The 26,509-nt window shown below is 39.2% G+C and overlaps 1 protein-coding gene across 3 annotated transcripts in view; it reads left to right on the top strand.

Annotated features, from left to right (window-relative positions):
* The window catches only part of malrd1 (MAM and LDL receptor class A domain containing 1), a 430,000-nt gene that overhangs the window by 112,624 nt on the left and 290,867 nt on the right, over positions 1 to 26,509 (top strand). For all 3 annotated transcript variants that reach the window (XM_059972137.1, XM_059972136.1, XM_059972138.1), the window contains 5 exons: positions 3,566 to 3,712; positions 12,758 to 12,915; positions 13,520 to 13,612; positions 17,787 to 17,994; positions 23,729 to 23,866. In XM_059972137.1, the coding sequence (XP_059828120.1) occupies positions 3,566 to 3,712; positions 12,758 to 12,915; positions 13,520 to 13,612; positions 17,787 to 17,994; positions 23,729 to 23,866 (744 nt within the window). The remainder of the gene's footprint in view (positions 1 to 3,565; positions 3,713 to 12,757; positions 12,916 to 13,519; positions 13,613 to 17,786; positions 17,995 to 23,728; positions 23,867 to 26,509) is intronic.

Here is a 26,509-nt window from a genome sequence, read left to right as displayed (position 1 = left end):
CCATGTGGAGAGCCATTGTGATTGCATCTGTCATTGACCTATTGTGGCGATAAGCAAATTGCAATGGGTCCAGGTCCTTGCTGAGGCAGGAGTTCCGTCTAGTCATGACCAACGTCTCAAAGCATTTCATCACTGTAGATATGTGTGCTACCATGTGATAGTCATTAAGGTAGCTCACATTATTCTTCTTAGGCACTGGTATAATTGCTGCCTTTTTAAAGAAAGTGGGAACTTCCACCCGTAGCAGCGAGAGGTTGAAAATGTCCATAAATACTTTCTCCAGATGGTTACCACAGAGCCTTACAAGTACTCCATCAGGACCTTCCGCTTTGCAAGGGTTCACTCTCTTTAAAGGCAGCCTAACCTTGGCCTCTGAGACAGAGATCACAGGGACATCAAGTGCAGCAGGGATCTTCACAGCTGTAGTTATATTCTCCCTTTCAACGTGGGCATAGAAGGCATTAAGTTCATCTGGTAGTGAAGCATCGCTGCCATTCATGCTATTGGGTTTCGCTTTGTAGGAAGTAATGTCGTGCAAATTCTACCAGAGTTGTCATATATCCGATGTTGCCTCCAACCTCGTTCAAAATTGTCCCTTCGTTCTTGAAACAGCCTTCTGCAAATCATACCTGGCTTTCTGGTACAGACCTGGGTTGCCAGATTTGAATGCCACAGATCCAGCCTTCAGCAGGCCATATTTAATCTTTTCCCTCCTTAAAACTCTTAAGTTGCCTTTTTTTGGAATTTAAAAGCTTCCAAATCATCTAACTTCCCACTCACTTTTACTACCTCATATGCCCTCTCCTTGGCTATTATGTAGTCCTTCTTTTGTCAGCCGCGGTTGCCTACTCCTGCCATTTGAGAGCAACTTCTTCTATGGGACATATCTATCCTGTGCCTTGTGAATTATTCCCAGAAACTTTAGCCACCTCTGCTCTGCCGTTATCCCCGCCAGTACCCCCTTCTTATCCACCTGAGCTAGCTCTTCTCTCATGTCTCTGTAATTCCCTTTGTTCATTGCGATATCGATACATGTGAGTTATGCATCTCCCTCTCAAATTGCAGTATGAATTCAATCATATTATGATCCTTTACATTAAACTCTCCAATAAGATCATGGTTATAACACAATACCAATCTAAGATAGTCTTTCCCTGAGTAGTCTCAAGCATAAACTGCTCTATAAATTCATTTTAAAGGCATTCAATAAATGTCCTCTCTTGTGATCCAACACCAACCTGATTTTCACAATCCCTTTACATATTAAAGTCCCCCATTACAATTGTGTCATTATCCTTATTACATAGCTTTTCTAACACCTTTTTCAATCTCAACACTATATCTTGGCTACTATTTGGAGGCTTATATATGATTCCTATATTTTTTTTAACCGTTGTAATTTTGTAACTCCACCCACAAAGGTTCAACATTCTCTGACTCTCCATCTCTTACCAACAGAGTCACACCGCCTATGCCCTCTTGCCTGACCTTTTGACAGAGAGTATATCTTTTGATGTTAAGCTCCCAACTATCACCTTCTTTCAGCCACAACTCAGTGACGCTCACAACGTCATACCGACCAATCTCTATTTGCGCCAGAAGATTGTCCACTTTATTCCAAATGATATGCGCATTTAAGAACAGCACTTTCTGTCCTGTAATCTTTGCCCCTTTGAATCATGTCTCTGTGGTACAATGAAACTCTTTGCTCTGTCTGCATTTGTACCCAGTTATTGGACTGTCCTTCCTTATATTCATGTTATACCATCATCTACTTGGAAACCTGCTGGCTCATCCTCAGCTCGATCATGCTGGTTCCCATCCCCCTGCCAAAGTAGTTTAAACCACTCCCAGCAGCTCCAGTAAATCTGCACACAAGGAAATTGGTCCCCCTCGGATTCGAGTGCAATCCATCCATTTTGTACAGGTCACACCTGCCCCAGAAGAGGTCCCTATTATCCAGAAATCTGAATCCCTGCCCTCTGCTCCAATTCTTCAACCACACATTTATATGCCACCTCATTCTATTTCTATCCTCAATGTTACCTGGCACAGGTAGCATTCCCGAGATTACTACCCTTGAAGTCTGCTTCTCAGCATCCTTCCTAACTCCCTGTATTCTTTTTTCAGAACCTCCTCCCTTTTTCTTCCTCCATCATTGGTACCAGTATGTACCACAACTTCTGGCTGCTCACACATACAGAAACATCTCAGAACTTGGCACCTGGGAGGCAAACTATCATCCATGTTTTCTTTTTGTGCCCACAGAATTGCCTGTCCATCCCCCTGACTATAGCGTCCCCTATTACTGCTGCCATCCTCTTCAGTTTCCTACCCTTCTGAGCAACAGGGCCAGACTCAATGCCAGAGGCATGGCCACTGTTGCTTCCCCCAGGTAGGTTATCATCCCCCAACAGTACTCAAAATGGAGTACATATTGTTGAGGGGGATGGCCACGGGGTGTTCTCCACTACCTGACATTCTCTCTTCCCTTCCTGATAGTCACCCATTTAATTCTCTCCTGTAGCGTTGGGGTGCCTACCTTCCTGTCGCTCCTGTCTATTACTTTCCTAACAAGCCAAAGATCATTGCGTTGCAGTGCCAGTTCCCTAACACAGTCTCTAAGGAGCTGCATCCTGATGCACCTGGCACAGATGTGGCCATCAGGGAGGCTGGGAGTCTCCTGGAAATCCCACATATGACACCCAGAACAGAACACTGGCCCTATAGACATACCCTCTAATCTCGGCCCAAAATGTCAACTGTACTCTTTTCTATAGATGATGTCTAACCTGCTGAGTTTCTCCTGCATTTTGTGTGTGTTGTTCAGTTTATTTATGTTACTGCTCACTTGTCAATGACTGTTTACTGCACTATCTGAGCAATAATCAGAGCATTATTAGCTTTTACCTGTTCCACAGTGCAGCGTGCTTATGAGTGGACATCATTGGAGAGAAAGGTTTCTGTGCATCCTTCTACCATTGGACCATTGGAGAGTTTTCTGGTCATTGCAACTCAACTCTTTAGAACTCCCTTCCTCATGGAGCAGGGATTCCTGACCTTTTCATGCCACAGACCCATACTCGTAACCGAGCGGGTCCATTGACCCCAGGTTGGGAACCTCTGTGACAGAGGAATTCTGGTGCTTTTGCCTGCTCAACTCTGAAAGTTTTCTCAAACTCACCTGCGAAAATATAACAGCAAAGGTCGGCGTGCATACTTACTTTATTCAAATTTTGTCAACAAGCGGCACTGGCAAAACAGCCCCATTTGCCTCAGTAAGGTGACGATTAGCTGCCACCATCCTGAATCACTGCAGCCTTTCTGCTGACGGGTAGTTCTCATAATGCCTTTGTGCAGGAGTTCCAGGGTTTCCATGCTCGGATGGTGTGTGAATTGGAAGAGAACCTTCAGGCTATATTGTTTCCATAATCTGAAGGTTAGAGTTTTTAGAGGACTATTGAAGTATTTAGGATGATTAAGTGCAGTGCATCTTGCAGGTAGTATATCCTGCATTCTTGCAAGGCTGACATGGTAAATTCCTCTATCTCCATTTTTCCTTTAGATCCAGCTTGTGATTTTGAAGCTGGTCTATGTGGGTGGCACTCTGAGGAGATACAAGGTTCTGTGGCATGGCAACATATTCAATCCGGCAATAGTTCTGGCACCGGTTCTGCACCACTGATGGATCACAGCACAGAATCCTCACTGGGTAAGTCAACTACAATTTATAGGCCTGTAAGTATATAAGTAATAAGCAACGGTGTGTTGTGAGCACCTGACAATTTGTTTCATTACTTGGCCTTGCAATGTGGAGATGAGGCCTAAAGAACAAGGACATCTCAATGGAATCATATAGCAAAGTATCCCAGAAACCACAAATCTGAAAGTTAGACAGAAAATGCAGGAAGCACTGCTTGTGAATCCCCAACATTTTCTCTGCATGTTTCTCAGAATGACAGCACCTGCATGTTTTCTTTTTTATAACGTTCAGTCAGTTTTGAAAATAAAAAGTCTTTTTTTCTCCATCGATGCCATCTGACGGTCAAATTTCCCAATATTCTCCTTTACTTTAGTCTCAACATTACTTTCACTACTCTCCCATTATGCCTTTTCCCTTTTTCTCTCTCTGCTTTTGCTCTGTTTGCACTTTCTTTTGTACATAATCTGTCAGTAACAAACCTTCTTCACCCTCTCTTAGTCCATGTCATTCATTTTCTCTTGGTGTTTATCGAATCGTCAGTAAAGCCTCCACCTTTTCTGCAACTAAAACCTATCTTTTTTTTGAATGTTTTCCCAGTTCTGATGAAAGATCATTGATCTGAAAAGCTAACTTTATTTCTTTTTACACAGATGTTGCCTGACCTGCTGAACATACATAAATGCAGCAACTTCTGTTTGAACTTGGTTCCTAGAGTTATGTGGCAGTAGTGCTAATCTGCGCACCTCTGGGCTGTTTGACAGACTGAAGCCAGGTCACAAATTGTAGGATCTATAAGCCATGAGGATAAGAGACAGAGGCAGGTGTAGGACTCTTCGCCTTTCAGACCTACTGGACCGTTCAATAAGATTGAGGCGCCTTCTGCTATTAATCCCATATCTTTTGAATTCCTTAAGTCTATTGATTTCTGACTTATTATCCTGTGCATGAAGCTTTTCCACTTCAGTTAGCTCCTGAATAGCTGCCAGCTTATGCAGAGATTGTGATCCCCATTCCAAAACAGTCAGCAGTTGAAAAACCATACTGTCATCTATGCTGTAAAGTCGTGGAAGAAATTTGCTGTTCCAATTAGATTGCCTCTCATTCTTCTGAACTCAAAGGCAGAGGCCCAGTGAGCTCAATCCCTCTCCATTGGCCAAGTTCCCAGGGGTTCCAATCCAGTGAACCTTTGATGCACCCCTCTTTTCATAAGTACATTGTTTCTTTGTTAAGGAGACAAGACTTCCATACAGCCTTTTAGATTGTAATAATATGTATTTATCCTGTCCTCACATTCTCTAGCAATAATGTCTAACTGCTCACTATTTACTGCTACTTGCTTAGTTTTCAATGATTCATGTACCAGGTCTCTCTGAACACCAACATTCTTCAGTCTCTCACCATTTGAAACAATATTCCACCTTTCTATTTTGTGTTGCCAAAATGGATGAGGTTCTTTCCCTCAATACATTCCATCTGCCATACTGGGCATGGTACAGTAGTGTAGCGGTTAGCGTAACATTTTTACAACGCCAGCAACCTGGGTTCAATTCCTGTTGTCATCTGTATGTTCTCCTAGTGACCGTTTGGGTTTCCTCACACATTATGGGGTAGTATGGTAATTAGACACATGGGTGTGTTGTGTGGCATGGGCCTGTTACCGTGCTGGGTCTCTACTTAAAAAATAGAAATAACTACCTTGATCCATTCACTTTGCCTGTATGTATTTCCTGAAGCTTCCCTTCATGTTCCTCACAACACCCTTGGATATATCCCCCATTCGGGTACTTGTTGTAGCCCACAAACAGCAGTGTCACACCAGCATTCTCCCAACCTGCAATTCACCCCTGTATTCCTGGTCCCTGTTTTCTGTCTGTTAACAAGTTCTATATCAATGCCAGTGTAGCAGCACCAACCCAATGTTCCCTCATTTTGTTTGACAAGCTCTTGTGTGGCATCTCATTGGAAGCATCACATACCACAGGGGGCTTGATAGTACAAATGCAGACCAGTAAATTAATTCTTCTGTCTTCACCAAGTACTTTTAAATTTAGGCTTGTTCACCCTGAAAGAATGACTTGTATTCAAACTCCCACCTTGCTCTTCAGTGACACACACTTCAGGTGGCTCATAGATGGGAAGATCTTGTTCAATATCATCCTTACAGGTGACAGCAGGAATTGAACCCAGGTTGCTGGCACTGTAAAAATATTACACTAACCACTACACTATTGTACCGTACCCAGTATGGCAGATGGCGTATTTAAGAAAGGACTGCTACTATTTATCATATTACAGCAGCTGATGGGCAGCAAATTTATCTTCCTGGATGGAATGATTCAGGACTGGGCACACTGTTAAAGACTGGACCATCACCAAGGAGATTTTAATAGAAATCACCATTTTGAACAGGCCATTGAAAAAGCTACATAATGATTATAATGTTTCCCACTGGAACACCATTTGTCTCTGCTGCTGCTCAGACACTTCCAACGGGGAAGATTGTCTTGCAGTGAGATACTGTGCAGCAGAACTCCTAGACAGGGCAAATATCAGGTTCATTTAGACCCACATTCATTTAGACCATAAGACCATAGACCATAAGACATTTACATTTAAAATTGATGCAAAGGCCTTCAAGAAGATAATTTCCTTAGCAGTTTAATTCTGGCTCGCAAAGTAAAATGTTGATACTATTTTGGTCATTTCCTTACATCTCAATTCAAAAGATTTTTTAATTGATTAATCAATAGCTTGGACATAAGAGATCATTTAGATGACATCTTTCACAACTTCTGAACCTTTGTGCTAAAGTTGGGAACTTTCTGAACTGTACTGTTGTAATACGGAAAGTATGAAAATTTGAGCAAAACAAACTTCCCAAGCTTCATTGAACAGGAAGTCTGTTTTTCATTAGGTGATAAGAAAACAAATTGCTGGAGGAACTCAGCAGGTCAAGGAGCACAGATGTGGTGAAAGGAATTGTCAACATTTCGAGTCAGGTTTCTGCATCAGAAGCTCCTTGGCCCGCTGAGTTCCTCTAGCAGTTTGAATTTTACTCTGGATTCCAGCATCTCTTGACTCTTCTTTTTTAAAAAAATGTGTAGCTGGTTAGGTGATCACTATCGGCAACTCACTCGTCAGCTACTCTTCCACATAGTTCTTTCAGATTGCAGATATCTGAAGGAGTTGTTAGGGCCAGAGCTTAACATTTGCCTGGGAATTCATCACTTCCAGCAATGTAGCACTATGGTAGAACACACTTGTGTCAGGAAATATAGAGGAGGCTCGACCCTAAAGCAGAGCAGTGGAGAAAATTGAGCAGCAAATGATACTTTATTAATTAACTACAAAATAACAAGCCACAAGGGGCATCATAACAAGAGGGAACAGATACTTTACATGACAAGGCAACGAGGTAACTGAAGGCTAAGAGCAGGCTGGTTTGTTTGAGTGAACAAGGATTGTGGATGAGAGCTGGGTTGTATCTGGGTGGAGACTGTGCAGGGTGGATAGTCAGGACAGGCTGCTTAGGATTTTGTGCTCAGGACTTTGAAGTAGATTGGAACACTCAAATTTCTGTCAAGTCTATCAAGATATTAAAGGGAATAGATGGAATTGATAAAGAGAAATTATTTACCTGGTTGGAGAGCTTCAGACTAAGGTGCAATGCCTAAAAATTAGAGTTAGTTATTTCAGGAATAAAGGCAGCTCATATTTCCATATATAAAGATAATATAATTTTGTAACTCTACTCCATGAACTCTAATTAATGGTAGTTTAATTGTTAATTTTTTTTGTGAAATAGTTAAGTTCTTGTCATTTAAGAACATTACTGGATACAGGACAAAACCAGATAAGTGAAGTTAAATCAAAGATTAGCCATGATCTCATTGCATGGTAAAAAATTTTGATGGGCTTGGTAGCAAGTAATTGTTCCAGGCTGCAAAGACCATAGGAAATCAGGAGGCGAGATTTCTTAAAATGTTCGCGATTCTAATTTAAGAATTATATTTTAATATAAGATGTGTTGATTGTAATAGACACACCTAATAAATCATTGGTAATGTAGCTTTTTAGCTGGCTGGTGGTGGAGTTGCATCCGTACCGGACTTCGAGGTGAGTAGTCCTGGGTACAAATGTGGCCAGCTCCTTGCACGCTTTCCATCCGTGCTGGGTTGTGTGTCGAGCTAGCAGCTCAGCCTCATAAAGAACAGGCGAACGCTAAAGACACGGCAAAGTTGCCACCTGATGCGCCACAAGGCACGGAGAGCAATAATAAGAGCAATGTAGTTTTTGTAGGTATATTTTTGGTTAATAAAACTTTCTTATAGAATTTACTACTAATATAATAAACAGAGCATTGCCTTTTGCAGCCTTTGGATAAACATGACACTTCCACCCTTGATTATTAGCAAGATAAAGTAACAATAATTTATCTATGACCAAAAATAGATTTCTAGACAAAGATATCAAACCAAGGGTAAACAGAGCAGAGCTGGTAGTTCGCACAATATTTATAGAAATTATAAATGTTTAGTCATCTTCTAACCACATCAAATTTTCAGATAAACTGAATAACTACAAACTAATTAACTTAAAGTCAGCTAAGAAAAAGTTTTAATAACACTGGATGGGAAAGATTTTTCTGCCTGAGTACTTTTGGGTGTATCTTACGGATTTTGGGATGCTGGTCATGAAAATCAACATGAAATTTCCACATCACACACCCTTTTTAAAAATAGTTGCCTATATTTGTTATTTCAATCCATAAAACAAGTCAATTAAAATGTTGCCCACAATGTAAACTGAAAAGTTTTCTGCCTTGTCCAGGCATGCTTAGGCAGGGTGGATGCTGCATGCAGGACAGCTTTTGGGCAAACAGAGCATCACCCCACACCATTCTATGCATTGCATTTACATGCATATTGATTTGTAATCACGTTGATGTACATGCCCTACATGCATAACATATTGTGTACTCATTATAATGAAGTAATTGTATTTTCAGGAGTAGTTGCGACAGGAAAATGTCTTGCCAATATTACAACTGCTGCAACACTTTCTGTTGTACCTGTGGCAAGGATACGCTTAAAACGGGGACCATTGCAAAGACGGAGCATGACTCTTATTCAAAAAACCGATGAGCTCTACTTTGGGTGTAAAACTGGCAATGAAGACAAAGCCTGAGTTCCTCACATTTGTTGCACAACATGTCCTGTCAGTCTTAGAGTTTGGCTTTGGGGTACTCGGAAGTCAATGCTGTTCATTGTCCCGATGATATGACGAGAGCAGAAGGATCACATAATGCATTAAATACACCAACCTCTCTTCAGCCATGAGACCTGTGCCTCATGAAAATAGTCTTCCAGTACTAAAACAACTGGAATGGAGTCAATTGTTCAATAGTTCAGTTGTTCCATTTAATATCAGAGAAATGCATACAACCTGAAATTCTTGTTCTTTGCAGACATCCATAAAAACAGAAGAGTGCCTCAAAGAATGAACACAGAACATAGAACAATACAGCACAGTACAGGCCCTTCGGCCCACAATGTTGTGTCGACCCTCAAACCCTGCCTCCCGTATAACCCTCCACCTTAAATTCCTTCATATACCTGTCTAGTAGTCTCTTAAATTTCAATAGTGTATCTGCCTCCACCACTGACCCAGGCAGTGCATTCCACACACCAACCACTCTCTGAGTAAAAAAACCTTCTAATATCCCCCTTGAACTTTCCACCCCTTACCTTAAAGCCATGTCCTCTTGTACTGAGCAGTGGTGCCCTGGGCAAGAGGCGCTGGCTGTCCACTCTGTCTATTCCTCTTAATATCTTGTATACCTCTACCATGTCTCCTCTCATCCTCCTTCTCTCCAGAGAGTAACGCCCTAGCTCCCTTAATATCTGATCAGAATGCACATTCTCTAAACCAGGCAGCATCCTGGTAAATCTCCTATGTACCCTTTCCAATGCTTCCACATCTTTCCTATAGTGAGGCGACCAGAACTGGACACAGTACTCCAAGTGTGGCCTAACTAGAGTTTTATAGAGCTGCATCATTACCCCAAGACTCTTAAGCTCTATCCCTCGACTTATGAAAGGTAACACTCCGTAAATCTTCTTAACTACCCTATCTACCTGTGAGGCAACTTTCAGGAATCTGTGGACATGTACGCCCAGATCCCTCTGCTCCTCTACACTACCAAGTATCCTGTCATTTACTTTATACTCTGCCTTGGAGTTTGTCCTTCCAAAGTGTGCCACCTCATACTTCCCTGGGTTGAACTCCATCTGCCACTTCTCAGCCCACTTCTGCATCCTATCAATGTCTATCTGCAATCTTCCACAAACTTCAACACTATCCACAACACCACTAACCTTTGTGTTGTCTGCAAACTTGCCAACCCACCCTTCTACCCCCATATCCAGGTTGTTAATAAAAATCACAAAAAGTAGAGGTCCCAGAACTGATCCTGTGGGACACCACCAGTCATAGCCCTCCAATCTGAATGTACTCCCCCCACCACAACTCTCTGCCTTCTGTAGGCAAGCCAATTCTGAATCCACCTGGCCAAACTTCCCTGGATCCCATGCCTTCTGACTTTCTGAATAAGCCTACTGTGTGGTACCTTGTCAAATGCCTTACTAAAATCCATGTAGATCACATCCACTGCACTACCCTCATCTATATGCCTGGTTACCTCCTCAAAGAACTCTATCAGGCTTGTAGGCTTGATCTGCCCTTCACAAAGCCACGTTGACTGTCCCTGATCAGACCATGATTCTCTAAATGCCCATAGATTCTATCTCTAAGAATCTTTTCCACCAGCTTTCCCACCACAGACGAAAGGCTCACTGGTCTGTCATTACCAAAACTATCCCTACTACCTTTTTTGAACAACATTCACCTCCCTCAAAATGAGTAATAGTAAAAACGTTAGAACTCCAAAGCCCCCCTACTCTCCCTCTCATGCACAAGCAGCAGCAAAGAAATAGCCCTCCTCCACTCCTACCCATTTCCACTAAAAACATACCGGCACCCTCCACACACCAAACACACAATAGCAAAACCCCAATAAGGACCATGATCTGCAGTACAACAAAAACTAATTATTCACCCAACAATTTGACCTACCATAGGCTTTCTCTATCCCTAATAAAAGGAAAGAGAGGAGACCCCTTTAACAGCAAGAGGGTAGACATTGGAAAACAACTCACTGGATTAAGGTGTTAAAAGTCTGTTGTGCTACTTTTATTCTGAGTTCTATGACTCCAGAATCAGCAACAATCTCTCACCCACCAAGGAGAGAGAGGGAGCACAACCCACTGAGTACAGAGGCTCCGACAGCTGATCCGCTGTTCTCGATGTCCCGTTCTCTCCTGCAACAGCAGCTGAGAATCGGCCCACACACCGGGCCACAGAACTTTGTATCCCTGAAGGTGCACTCAACTTTGAAGCTGTGCCCTTGGGATATTGAAAACTAGCTGGTTGTGAGCCCTTGGGAATAGGTTCCACCATTGCAAAGAACCGAAGTCTGTGTGTAGGTCAGGATCTTCAACAGAACCACATCGACCCTGAAAAGGAACAGGAGAGACATCAATGGTAGAAATTAAGCTGTTTTTGAAGATTTACATGGAGTCACAATTTAGCGTCATCACGACTTCACCTCTGCCTACGCCTAGAGGAGGCAGACAAAGACGCCAGGAATGGAAAATTACACTGATACTGATACAGATTTTGTATCCTTTATGTTGAGAGAGCCTCATCTGATTACTCAATCTCAGTTAAGTGACCTGGTCAGAGTCAAAAGCAGAATTACTCAGATCAAGACTGCAAGGATGGAAGCTGCTGTCACCAGGCACAAAAATTTCCATGAAGGATTTCAAAATTTGTTTTTTTTTTCAGAATAACTGATGCCAAGATTAAGGAAGGCATTTTTGTTGGTCCACAAATCAAACAGGTCATCAGTGATAGGCAATTCAAAGAGCTTCTAGTGGGACTGGAAAAAATTTGCATGGAACGCATTCAAGGATGTTGCTGAAAATTTTCTTGGCAACTACAGAGCACCAAACTATGTACAGCTGATTGACAACATGCTTCAAGCTTACAAGACCATTCATTTTCTGCATTACCATTTAGATTTCCCTGCAAATTTTGGTGCTGTCGGTGACAGACATAATGAAAGAGTTCACCAAGACATTGCAGTCATGGAGAAACCATACCTGGGCAACTGGAATCCATCAATGCAGGCTGATTATTGTTGGACACTTAAGCAAGAAGCCTCAAACACTGAGTACAAATGAAAATCATCAACATACATTTTTAGCTTGGAGATGAACTATTGCAAAGCATCAGCACCATTATGCAATTAAATACATTACATTCAATAAAAGTTAATTTCTTGTTTCTCCAAATTTATATGTCATACAAGTAATATGAAATTATACTTGTATTCAGCTTCAAGCAGTTTATCATAAACAAAAAAAAACTGAGGAAGCAACACTTCTGAAAAATTTGCTGTCCAGTATAATTGGGGATTTGGTGACCTTTTGTAAATCTGTGGATGAATCAAATGCATTTACCTTGTACCTGGTAAAATTACATTATTTTTGCCAAATGCATCTATATTTTTCTCTGAGCTACTGACTAATTGGATAGATAAAAGGATATTTAGAAACTCCCAATAGATGTTTCATGATAATTCCTGAAATTATTAATTTTGTGACAAATTGTTATTAACTTTGTGACAATATGTAGGAAGAAATTATCCAATAAACAATCCATTGGATAATTGCTTCATTTTCATCAGAGTTGATATTAATATCCTTAAAAGCTTTTTGACAGCATTATGTTCTTTAATGCACAGAATTATTCCTCCATTTCCTACAATATGGATCGAAGCAGTTGGTGCATCATTCCTGATTATTGAACCCAAGTCCTGATGTTTCTAATTAGCCGCTTCTGATTACCATCAATAGTAACTTCCAGGCAATTATTGTAAATTGGATTATTGCATCTCCTGTTTATATATAACACCGAAATGTTCTTTCATAGGCCATTATGTATGGATAGAGGCCAACAACATCACATCTTCACGGACTGCTCTTCTTAGCAGTTCTGTGTACCATGACTCAGGACAGCATTGCCGATTTGAATTCTTCTATCAAATTAATGGCAGAAACGTACTCACAGTACTGTTACAAACGAAGGAGGTGAGGAAAAATGATGGTCACTAGTGAACAAAAGTGAATCCAAAGCTTTAGAAATAGGACACTTCTGAGCATTTTTTTCCAAATGGTATTTCTTCCCCATCTAACATATCCCTTAATCTCATACTTCTCACAAAATACAGCTTTGATCACATATACTTTGGGAAAAAAAATCATGTTTTTTATATGAATTGTTTAAAAGACTAGCTATATGAATGAAAATGGATATTTTACTATGGATAATTTCACTCAACTCTATTCTAATAATTGAGCTTTAGAAAACTGATCAAAGATCATAATTCTGTAATACTCCTTCAAAATTTATGAACATGGAAATGAGCTGCATGTTGAGTAAGATAAATAGGCTAATACATATGTCAAGGTAGCAGATGTAGATGTTTATATGGTGTACTGCGGCTCTGGGTATCAGACCTTTTCTACTGCACTGCAGAATTATTGATATTTATTATTTCATGTTTTTGTGTGAAAATGTATTTAAAGAAAACTGAATTATCTAGCAGGGTAAGGGAAAAAAAAGACGATTCTAGTGTTTACTAATTCAGCATTACCTTGTTGTTTTCATGCATGTTCACACTCTAACCTGCAGGGACAAGTGAATTTGTGGGAAGAATGGACACCAACTGAAAACCAATGGATCAAAGGAGAAGTATGGCCTCCTCCTTGCTTGAGTCAGTTTCAGGTATCTTTATTTATTTATAGTAACTTTTACTTTGAAATTGTTGCTGGATAATAAACATTTAATTCATTCATCAGCTCCCACCTAAAAGAAGGGTTCACGTTCATTTCATTGTAACTGACCCCCATTCACACAGTATATTGATAAGAAACAGCTGGAACCCATGGTTATCCAAAACTATGGCAGGACTCATGCAGAGTAATGTAACACACACGGAATGCTGGAGGAACTCTGCAGGTTAGGCAGCAACAACAGAAATGAATAAATTGTTGACATTTCAGACCTAGATACTTCTTCAGGGATGGAAAGGAAGGGGGAATATGCCAGAATAAAAAAAAGGTGAGGGGAGGGGAAGGAGCATAGCTAGAAGCTGTTAGGTGAAGTTAGGTGGATAGGAAAGACAAATGGCTGGAGAGGAAGGAACCTGACTGAATTACTGGGCTTGAAGGATTAGTCCAAGAAAGCAGGTCTATTAGCAATGCTTGTGTTCTCTCAAGTGTAGTAGAATGAGGAATGTTTAAAATGATTATCATTATAGGTAGAGAAGCCAGCATTGGTGAGCAAAGCCTTAAAATTATTAAGTGGTGATGCCTGGAAACAATTCTTCAAAGGACGAGTAATAGAAATCAGGAGCTTTTGTTTCTCCTCCCCCTCCCCCCACTGATAGCAATGAAGCAATTATCCAATGGATTGTTTATTGGATAATTTCTTGCTACACATTGTCACAAAGTTAACCAGTGATATTAAGTCACAGAACTGCCATAATCTAAGTAGGCTCTGAAGTAGACTTAAGGGTTTGATGCTCCTGTTCCCTTATCCCTTACGTTTATTTTGGAATTACAGAGTACAGCAAATGAACGAGGATCTGTGTCGCCTCAATGTATGTGTATTATGAATATTTAGTGAACCTTTACAAAATTGATTCAGATTACAGTGACCACATGTAAGTCCTAAGGCACAGAAGAGAAAGCATCAAAATCCATGAGCCTTTCTGGTGCACTGCTGGTCATGAGCTTCCAGGACTAGCAGTGAGGCTAGAAAATGAGCCTTGGTCCTCATGAACTAGATGCTACAGCAGCAAAGGATGACAGTGTAGGAGAGGGTTAGAGAGTGGCTGTCATCTCCAAAAAGATTAAGGTTCTGATGTGCTGCGGGTGTTCTTCCAAAGTGCCGAGTGATCTTCTTCATCATAGTGTTAGAACTATATCTATCAGGGCCTTTTGTGACAGACTCACTAACAGCAGTTCATTTAAGGTTTAATCTTCTAAGCAGTGTTTCCAGTAATGCCTGCTTTCCTTGGAAAGGCATTGGATTTTTGCCATTTGCACCCATGCAACAGTGACATCAAGCAAGAGTTGCACAACGCTTCTTCACCAACATTTGTTCAGCATTCTTCATGCACAAATGTTATCACAGAAGCACATTATTCTAGCTCACGTAATGAAGCCTAGATGGTGGATTTTCTCTTTTCAATTAAACAACATAGTAAAAAATAAAGACACATGACTGGGCTTCTAAGTTCTAATTTCTGAATTTGATATTCCTGTAAATAATTGTAAACAAACATCAGGCCCATGAGGCACTTGTGAAGTGAGGTAGATGGATGGTGGTAGTTAGTAAAGTAATGATAAGGTTAGCAGAATTATTGGTGCATTCACTTGGAATTAATTTTATGAAGCTGTCTTGATGGTGTTTCTCTCTAGGTGATCTGAAGTACCAAAGGGACATTTCTGTTTATATTGTCTTGCTTTGATAGGGTATGAACCAGCATTTAATTCCCATCCTTAATTGTCTTTGAGAATATGCTGATGACAATAAGAATGGCTCACTAGACCATTCCAAAGAAAGTTTTGTAGAATAATTGGATTGTTATCAACACTTCAGTTATTCACATTTAGCTGACAGATAGTTCTGTTTTAAGTTATGTAAGTTATTATGTTAACTGAAGTTAAAATCCCCAGATGAAATGGTGGGATTTTAATGTTCACCAAAGGAAAAGCAATTTGGACTTTTTTTTTCCTTTACTTGTAATATCCAATTGTAGATGAATTTGTGGAATGATTGGCATATTCTGGAGTGTTACTAGCCCATCTCCTTTCTCAGATGCTCAATGTCCTGCTCTATTTTCTAACTTTTCTATTTTTAATGATTTCTGGCATTTGTATTGATTTGGCTTCTGCTTATAACATTGCAAATTTATCAAATGTTGAAGGATGATTATTTTCAAATTTTTAGTGCTAAGGAATGAATATGTTCCTTCAGAAGCTTTAGGGGAGATGATTTTTTTTTGCTATTCTAAATAAATGTTGGAAAATGGTCGATGAAGTAAGTCTATTGAGGGATGTTTTTTAATTGTGTAATTTGGCACTCATCCAACTTGTTAAATGTTTGTGCAGCAGTTATAGCAGTGTTAATCAAAAAGATTGCAATTCTGTGTTTTGGCAATCAAAGGTCTGATTGTGCTTTTGTATAGTTGGCGGTTCCCTCAGGGCCTCCATCTCTTTGCTGTCATCATTCAGCACGACTCCATTGTGCAGCTCAGAGCCAGGGAGAACACTGCATATCTCTTGTCCCATTCCTGCAATCATCACGTTCCAGTGGCAATTTTGTAGAATCAAAGTGGAATTCAGCATTGATGCAGACCCTTTGGCCCAACCAGTTCATACCAAGCACATTGTCTACCCAGCAATTCCCAGATTCCTGTGTTTGAGCCATATCCCTGGAAACAGCCCCTCTCCATGTAAGTACCTAAACAGGATACTATTGCAGCTGCTTCCACCACTCCTCTGGCAGCACCTTCCATATACTCATCATTTTCTGTGTAAAGAAGTTACCCCTCAGGTCTCCTTTGAATGTTTCCCTTCTCATCCTTAACTTCTACCCCTCCCCCTATTTTGGACTCCCCTGCCTTGGGATAAAGACTGTTACCATCCACTTTATCAATGTGTCTTATCATTTTAAAACTTTCCATAAGGAGTCCCCTCATTCTCCTATGTTCCAAGGAATGAAGATCTAGCTTGGCCAATTTCTCCATGTAACTCAGGCCCCCTAGTCCTGGCAATGTCCTCATAAATATTTTCCAAAATACACTAAATTGAGGAACCCCTCAGGTTTATGACTGATACATGGCAAATCCATTTATTGGAATCAGGTTGTCATTCTTCATTTATAATGATATTGAACTAGTTTTCTTAAAATTCCAATCTAAGTTTATGCTTGTGAAAAACATAACATACTTTAAATAAAGAGCAAACACAAGGAAATCTGCAGATGCTGAAAATCCAAACAACATACACAAAATGCTGGTAGAACAAAGCAGGCTAGGCAGCATCTATAGGGAGAAGTGCTGTCAACGTTTTGGGCCGAGACCCTTTGTCAGGACTCCTGATGACGGGTCTCGGCCCAAAACGTCGACAGCGCTTCTCCCTATAGATGCTGCCTAGCCTGCTGTGTTCTACCAGCATTTTGTGTGTGTTATTGTGATACTTTAAATAAATGTCTGTTTAATAATCATTGTTTTAAAATAATTTAAATATTTAATCAGTTTAAATTCTTAATAAATGTAGGTAGATATCAGAGTAATTTAAAAGAATGAAAATTAATTATTCTGCAATATACCATCAAAAGATATTAAAGAAGAATTAGGGCAAAAACCCTGGGTTCTAATGCCTGCGAATGAATCACTGTTTACGGCATAGAGAGACCTGCTGTACAACATGTGCCATTGTTCCAGGCTCAAATGAACACATGTTTGGAGCAAAGATCAAGGACAGCTGATGTGTCTGATTAAGAAATCCTGCTCGTGTGGTTGACTCACAGTAAAAGAAACATGGAGCCCCACCAGAATCAATTTTTGAATGTGGACTGAATTGCATTGTAAGCACAATCATTGTGTATGATGTTCTTTGAAGAGATGACTGGAGGCAAAATGGTTAGCAAGATTTGAAACTAGCTGTACTCATCAACATACCTAATTAAAAGTTACTAATTATATTCCAAAAAAAAACAGGAATTAGCAGAATTATTTAGCAGGTTAGGTAATTCCTATATGAGAGAAACAGACAATGTTACATGCTGTTGCCTTTTCATCAGCTCTTTCACTAACAATATTTTCAGTCTCATATTAAAGTAATTGTTACATTTAATCATCTTTTTTACTGTTGTTGTGTTTCTACAGGTTACATTTGCAGGCTCCATTCAAAGCAAGGAGGGCTTCTTGGCCCTGGATAGTCTGAGATTCCATGAATGTGAAATGGAATATTTTCCAGAATCGTGCTCACCGTCAACATTCACCTGTGGAACAGGACATTGTATTCCTCTCAGTTCAGTTTGTGACTTTCAGGCCGACTGCTGTGATGGAGCAGATGAGGATGAATCAGTCTGTTGTAAGTCATGCAGGTTTCTATGTTCAGACATTTTTTTTTTGACTTTTGTAAGTTTTAATGTTTCAAAAAAATGTGGTCAAATGTTTGCTCAGATCACATGAAAAAAGTGGAGAAATACACTTGATATAGACTGACTGTATACATGGCACTGAATCATGGGGTATTTTCTTTAATTTATTATTTTATTAGATGGCAGCTTTTATTGTCCATCTCTACTTACTCTAGAACTGAGCAATCAATTATGAGCATCTCTGTAGGTATATAGAAAAGTGAGAGACCTTTCTTTGAAGGGCATTAGTGAGCCAGATCCAATTTACTACAAACCATCGACGTCATGGTTGCTCTTACTAAGTTGATAGTTACTGTCCAATTTCAGATTTTTAGTTAATTACTTAAATATTTAATTCCCTGAATATCACAGCAAAATTTGAACTGTTGTTTCTGATCAATAGTCCAGAATTCTGGTTGCTAGACCAGTAACCTGGCAACAGTGTAATAACTGCTTGCCCCACTGCTTACTACAGTACTCAATAGTATTGATGTTTGAATGCATTATTACATTACCATAGCAACAGTAATGTAGTAGTTACATCATCGAGCTGATAATCCAGAGGTTTTCACCAACATTCTGGAGCATGAGATCAAGTACCAGCAAAGCAGCTGTGGAGTTAGTCAGCTAATTAAATAAATAAGAACTTAAGAAGAAAAGCTGGTATGAATATTGGTGATCATGAAGCCATTCAATTACTACATTTGCTCAACTGCTCTGATTATGTTTATCAGGGAAGAACACAACATGAATAGGCCATTCACATGTTGGCCTCCTCTGGTATTCAATAAGATAATGGCTGATCTTTTGCCTCAGGGATATTTCTTGCACTAACCCCTCAACCCTTGATTACCTTAATATCCATAATCTATATTTCTCTGTCTTGAATATGGTTAGTAGCTAAACATCCACAGGCCCCTTGTTCAATGAATTCCAGTTATTTACTACCTCCTGGGTGAAAAAGTTTTCTTTCCTTCCTGAATGGCCAACCCTTTACTCTGTGACTGTGATCTCTAGTTCTAGTCTCCTGCACCAGAGGGGAAAAAAGTCAACTCCTTGTCCTTCCTAATTAGGCTCCATAAGGATTTTTTGTTTCAATGAAATAATTTCACCTTCTTTTAATCCTGATGGTACAGTCCTGGTCTTATTACCTTTACCAAACTGCTTATTATAGGATCTTATCTAAATGTGACTCCAAGCCTAAGTATTGTGGCTGACTCTCACCTGTACTCTGAAATGACGTAACCAGTTCAGGGGCAATTAGGAATGTATAGTAAAAGTTGGCCTTATCAGAGGTTCTTGCACATCATTGAAAAATAAAAGTAGCCTCAAACACAAGAGATTTTGTAGATTCTGGAAATCTTCAGCAACTCAAATTGCTGGATGAACTCAAAGTCAGGCAGCATCCATGGAGGGGAACAGACAGTTGATGTATTGGGCCAATATCCATCATCAGGAAAAGTACTCCCAATCAAATTTGATAAAGTGAGCACTTTTCGTCCATCAGTGTAACTAAAGCTATAATATAGTTATTGGATTGCTTTGGCCTTTTCATCATATTTTTGTATTTATATGATTTTCACTTTAAATGAAATTATCCACTACAACCATTCACTGCAGGTTTTAAACATTCAACAGCTGAACTCATTCTGAAATCCATCGCTACAGTCCCATAGATACCCAACAGTTGGTACTATGGAGCAGGAATCTGCTAATCCTATTGTTTTTAATGAAGCCATTCTTTGCCAAACATTATTAACTGTTTTGAAAGAGTTTCATTGATCAGGCATCCACAAATAGATCTCTAAAGATATCTGCCTGGGTCAAAGAGAACTTGGAGGACAGGAAGTGTCTGTACAGTCCTTCAGTCATCAGAGTATTCAATCCTTACTTCATACTTGACTCCTTCTCCCCGACCGTTGCTCCACTGCTTCACTGGTCTCTCATTGTTAGCATCTAGTGTTTGAGCTTCCAACAATCTATAATATGTAACTAACTAGAATTACGACGAGACAATTGTGCTTTGTTTTTCAGTGTTATGTGATAGAAAGTCAATTTTTCATTGAATGAAATGAACATTTTTTGGTTATTTTGTGTCGATCAAGAAATCCAATGGAAGATTATTTGGACTAAATCAATCTTGATGCATGGCAAAGTTTCTCCATTGGATGTTGACACTCCCAAAGCAATCCACCTTTGTGGAGCATTGGCAAGGGAACTTAGACTACAATGTCCTTGAACTGTCTATCATTGATCAATGCTTGGACAATTTGAGTATTGTTGTGGATCATTTATTTGGCTAGTCTTTGGCAATATGAGCTTCATGCTTACTCTTTGTTTTGGGACAATGGCAAAGTAAGCTATTTACTTGCCTCTCATGCTTCTGTGTACACTCTCTGCTTCTCCCTTACACCCTTCTCAAAGTTCAGGCCCCAACTAACCAGCCTCTTGAACTGGGTAGATGGTGCTTAGCCACCTGATATCACTTTCCAATCCTCCATCCCCCTGATCACCCTGGAACTCTAGTGTGAGCACCAGTACCCCAGTTCTCAGCTTCATGCTTTTATCCACAGTCACAGTCCTCAGCTCCATCCTAACTCCCTCATCAAATCAACCACAGTCCAGAAAACAATCCATTGTCTTCACGAACTCATGCACCAATTATTACTTCAGCCCACTGGGTAAAACACAGTTTTCATTCTTCTCACTTTGTTGTATTAGAATTGCAAGTCTAACAATACTTGGCTCCACTCATCCTCCTCACGCTCTCTACATAACTCAGTAAAATATGGTGTAGTCATTACATCAATCAGCTATTACTTTTGACACTGCCTAAAATATCTGTATACCCAGACGGTAATACAGGGACTAGAATTCAATGCACTATGTCTGATATATTACTATTATGTCCTTTACAGTTTTTTCCTGCAGCAGTTATAATTCTGAGTATAATTTGGGGAAGTGGGGTTTGGGGGGGGGGGGGGCGCATTGACATAAGTTATTGAGTTCAATAGTGTAAGGGCATACAGATCTCAAATGCACAATCCCATTCTGTTCCCATCTGAAACTGGCAGGAATTCACAGCAGATGTGTGAAGAATAGATCCCGGTTATCAGATAAGTCATGGTGGGTGGTGAAGGTCAAGAGTGGGTTTAAGGGATGAGCCTGATTAAAAGGTATCAGGAAAGCCTGGTACACAGCAGGTCTCTGTTTAGCCCCTGCACTTCCTGTTCACAAAAAGAAAAGTAAAATATAAAACTTTTTTTGGACCTATATTCAGTCCTCCTTTCAACATCCATGCATGCCTGGTCAGGTCTACCAGAGATGATCTGATGATGCAATTGGAGATGAAGTTAAAAACATTCAAAAATAAGAAAATAAAAAGCTGCAGATGCTGAAAATCTGAAACAAAAACATTGAAAGTATTGAAGTATTGAAAAGCCTAGCTGATAAGGTAGAATCTGTTTTGACAAATATTCATAAATTTAAAACAGTAACTGTTTCTTCTTCCACAGATGTTGCCTAACTAGCTAAGTTTTTCCTGCATTTTCTATTTTTGCTGCACTAACTTCTAATGGCTTCTTCTCTCTTCCACTTAGAAAAAAAAAGTCACCTTTTTGATTTATTTCAATGGGTGGAACCTGAGGAAGGTTTTAACTGGCAGTTTTCTGGCCTAGTTTCATTAATCATATTACCTTCCAAAAATAAACCATTGCTCCTCTTAGCCTGGTTCAATTTCATTAACTACTTCCACTTTTGCTCAAATCCCCTTGAGAGACTGTTGAGAGTATGTTCCCTATCGATGATAGGTTCGATATCAAGAGTAGTTACATTTTCAGCTCTGTATTCCTTATGGTCTGAAATCCTAGTTTGATCAGTCTGGGCTAGAATTGTCTCTCTTTCTCATCAGCTACTCCTCAACCATTTGGAAGAATGCAGTTCATGCCAGAAGGTGTTATTGCTTATTGGAATGTATCACAAAATTACGCACATGTAAAAATATAAATACAAATCTATCCAGCTTTTTAATTGATTACCAAGCTAATGCAATGTAGATCAAATGTTCCTGAGATTGACTTAATGCATATTATAAAATGATAGATTGTGAAGATCTTTGTCACTAGCTTATAAACCATCCTTTCATTGTGCTACCTTTTCCTACTGTTACTCAGATATCTAATTTTCTGTGTTTTGATGTTAGCAATAAAGTTTTAACCCCTTCCTGCACTTGACCTTGAGATTTTTCATGGAATGTTGACTAGCACTAAAATCAGACCATGTACTCTGAGCAAACAAATAGCAACACACCAACAGTATCTCAGCAAGCCTCAAAATGCCATAATGTGATGCACATGTTTGTATCAACATGTATTTGAACCTGATTTTCCTTCCAAAATAACTTGAAATACAGCTAGGACAGATATTGCAGAAGGCCATGCATTGCTGTTTCTGAGGATTGGTCTCTAACCTCTGATTTGCTGTGAGAAATTCTGAATTTTCTAATGTTTCTTTAGGCAATTAAGGTATAAATTAATTTCTTATATGGATTAGTTTAAATTTGAGCCCATTTTTCTTGAATGCTGAAAAATGTATTTCTGCCCTTTTCTCATTTAAGTTATGCAAACAGATTATAAAACAATATTTCAGTCTAGCTAAATTACCTTGTTAAAATCTGTGACTAAGTTACTGCTGAATTCTCATTGCTGGATGTTCATTCATTATGTTAGTCCGTAGGTCATTCATTATTAGATAACATTTTTAAAATTTTAACTTTGTACTGCAGAGCCTGGTACCACCAGTGCAATACTGATTAATGAGTAACAGTCTGGGATTATTTTACTATCCAAATGTTATCAAGAAAACATTATTCTGACAAAGTTGGTAAAATATAAAGTACTTCCTTTATATAATCTTATGGTACTGGAGTGTGAGCTTAGGTTTAACGTTCTATTTTATGAGCAATATTTACATATCATTGAAATGAAACAAAATTTATTTGCATTTGTTTCAGACATAATGGTTTTTGCACCACACTTTAATGAACAGGTGCTGAGATGGATATAATGGTAATTGTTCTTAGCGTGCATTTCCAAAGCACCAATTTCCCAATGTGTAATAAAAATGGGAATGAGCAAATCCTCCTGATCACATTCCATAGTGTCTGGTAACTCTCTTCATCTGACTGAATCGCAGTTGGTCATTTTCATTGTGAACTGTCCAGCTATGGTTTGGTTCAGTTTTTATCCTCTGTTAGCACAACCTGGCTTGCTGGGCAAGTGCCACAGCCTTGCATTTTATTAACCTTTACATTCCAATATCTGTTTTTTCACTCTTTAAATGCCCCCATTTATCCTTTTACAACCATATCTTCTCATTACCAGTTATCCAAACCTGGCTTGAACTTATCACAAACCTTCTGTTTGTCCTATTTATTCCAACTCTCATTTATTCTGCAACTTAATACTAACTTGTTTTATTTTGTCCATTTCTGACAAAGGATTCTCTGACCTAAAGCATGTGTAACAGAAACAGATCTCTTTCCACAGATACTACCTAACCTGATGTGTTTTCAGTACTTTCTGTTTTTGTTTCAGAGCTGCAGCATCAGCAGCTTTTTTTTTTGTCCATGAAATGCTCCTCATTCAACTCTCTTAATATTGTTCCACACTTCTGCATTTTTTTCAGCGAAGTACACAATGTGCAACTTTGAGTCTGGTTTCTGTGAGTGGAAACATCTCCCCTCAGAAGGTGCTGTGTGGGTTCGAGGACAGGGCCCAACATCAGGATTACCTATTACAGACCACACAACCAATTCCAGCCAAGGTGAGTGCTCACTGCTATCATTTTGTTGTTTGATGTATGGTAATGAGAAATTAGTCAATTCCTAATGTTGTCAGTCACATCAAGGTGATCCCAGGTATCTATCAGGTCTGCTAATTATTTTTTTTTAATTAACATTGATATTTGTTAGCTTATGCAATTACATTATGTAATATGCTTCAAAGAGCATGAGGAGGAAAAGGAGGGAGGCAGCTGGGGCAGTGGTAGTGGGAATACTACAGTGAGGGGCCACCTAAGACATAATTAAAGTGCTAGTTTTTCAAGGGTTTTATAAGAGCATGAAAAATAGGACGCATATGCCTCCTGAATCTGCTTTGATAATCAATAACCATGGTTAATTTTCGACCTTAACACTTTTACTATCCTCATATGCACTGATTCACTTAATGTCCAGTAATCTATCAATCTCTGCCTTGCGTTTCCTATTATAACAAATATCTATTCATGGAATTATACACTTAAAATTCAAAAGTTCACCACCTTTGAAGGAAGAAGTTCATCCTCTTCCTCAATCTTAAATGGGCTCTCAAGAGACAATAATGCTTAATTCCAACTATAATAAGTTCTTTTTGCATACACTCTTAAGAATTTTGAATACTTCTTACTATTCTGAAGTTCAGAGAAATTAGGCTTATTTTATTCCACTTCTATTTCTTTTCTCAGGTCAATCCTTTCATCCTAAAAATCAACCCAAAAAGCCAATCTGGCATCCCATCTAAGGCAAAGACAAAAGCATTGAGACAAAACCTGTGGGTGTTAACTCATCTTTATTTAAATTAAGTCGTTCAAACCAGAAGTAAAGTTACAGATGTGTTTGCCAACTTTTTTTAAAAGCTCAAGTCATTGTGGTGTTTGACAATCAACTGAATTTGATGCCTTGCAATTATCCTATCGCAATACATTGCTCCTGAATTTATCTGTTAGGGTGGACCACCATTTTGCTTTACCCAGCTGAATCTGGGCTGCTAGTTGCAGTGCCCACATCAGAAAGCTGGTAATCAAGGAGAACAGCTGAGGATTATTTCCTTTCTTGAATGGGATGATAATGGCAAATGGTTGTAAATGATTCCTGGGGTCAGAAGAAACCTGACCGTGTTGGTAAGCATGATGAAAGCAGGTACTCGGAGAAGGATGGACTGGGTAATGAGTGGGCTAAATAGAGTAAATTGCCTGAGTCATGACATTGGTTATGATTTAAACTGAGTTGAAGAAATTACCAAAAGCATAGCAACAGTAGTTTATTAACATTGTATCCAATATTTAAGCAGAAATAAACTGAAGTTTAGACATTTGGCATTAACATAACTGGACTGCAGTTATGTGAGTCTTTGAAAGCGCATAGTGCACAGTGATAATGCAGTTCTGTGAAATCTCTCTGACCATTCTGTTAAAGAAGATATTGTTCCACTTTTCCTTGTTCCATTGCAAAACAATTAAATGAGCTTCTCAATGCATTGAACACTGATTCACAAGCACCACACAACTCGGACTTCAAATTCATAAGGAATAAGAATAACATTTCTGGGACTATTAATAGGCAACGTTCCCATCCAAACGTTCAATAAAAGACCAATTATTTTAAATTGTCAACAGCTTGAGAGTGTTATACAAAATAAAGTACAGCAAATAGTGTGAAGCACTAAATCTCACACTCTCCTTCTGCATAAGTACTCCTATCCCACAAAACTAGGTGCCAGTCTATCATTTTCAAATCTGCTCACATAGGAGCCCATTCAGCTTATAAATTCTATACCAGCTTTCAGAGTATTCTCACCAGAAACCTAACTGTCTCACATGCCCGTCCTATCCGTTCTGATTCCTCTGCCTCTCACCTACACTAGGGTTAACTTCATTAGCTTACCTCATCTTTGGGATGTGGAATACTCAAAGGAAATCTAGCCAGTCACAGGGAAAATGCACAAACTCCTCACAGAACGTATCACAGTCACTTGAAACCAAGTCACTGGCATCATGAGGCAAAAGCACTAACTACTTCCACTCCAAAGAGGAAATATACAGTAATTACCTTTTTAGTGCCTTAAGATGGGCTATTTATCAACTGTAACGATGTTAATGTATTAAAGTACAACAACATTTATGGAAAGAATGTGACTGGGCATGGTGACGAATTTATTTATTCTATCCATTGTCAGAAACAGTTTAAAATAAATTACTTTAAACCCATTCTCTTTCCCCAACTCTCAGCAACCTAAAAGGGAACAAAGCATTCAATCTGTGAGACTAAAAATTTAATAAAGCAAAAAATGCTTTCACTAAGTCACCAGTAAAGTGTTTTAATTCAGATTGAAAGATGTCTTCATAATGTTTTATGTGGAAAAATATCAAAGGCCATTTTTATTTCATAGTGTGAAAAGATTTTTTTTCATAATTCCATCAACTTGCAATTTAGCCAATGTCAAGAACTGTTTTAATTACATAGAATTTTCCAGAGCTCATTATTCATACAATCTGATTTACTCTGAAAGTTGATATAAGTTTCTAAGAAACATTAGAAGTGAAGTTTGATTTTGGGGTGCAAATTAGTTCATTGTGGATTATCAGCATGTTATACTTTCACCTCATTTTCTGTAGGGAGCTGGGGCTCCTGATTTGTCCATTTCTTTT

This window comes from Hypanus sabinus, chromosome 6 (genome assembly GCF_030144855.1).
Source record: "Hypanus sabinus isolate sHypSab1 chromosome 6, sHypSab1.hap1, whole genome shotgun sequence".
Lineage (NCBI taxonomy): Eukaryota > Metazoa > Chordata > Chondrichthyes > Myliobatiformes > Dasyatidae > Hypanus > Hypanus sabinus.
This window is presented reverse-complemented; position numbering and strand designations above follow the sequence as displayed.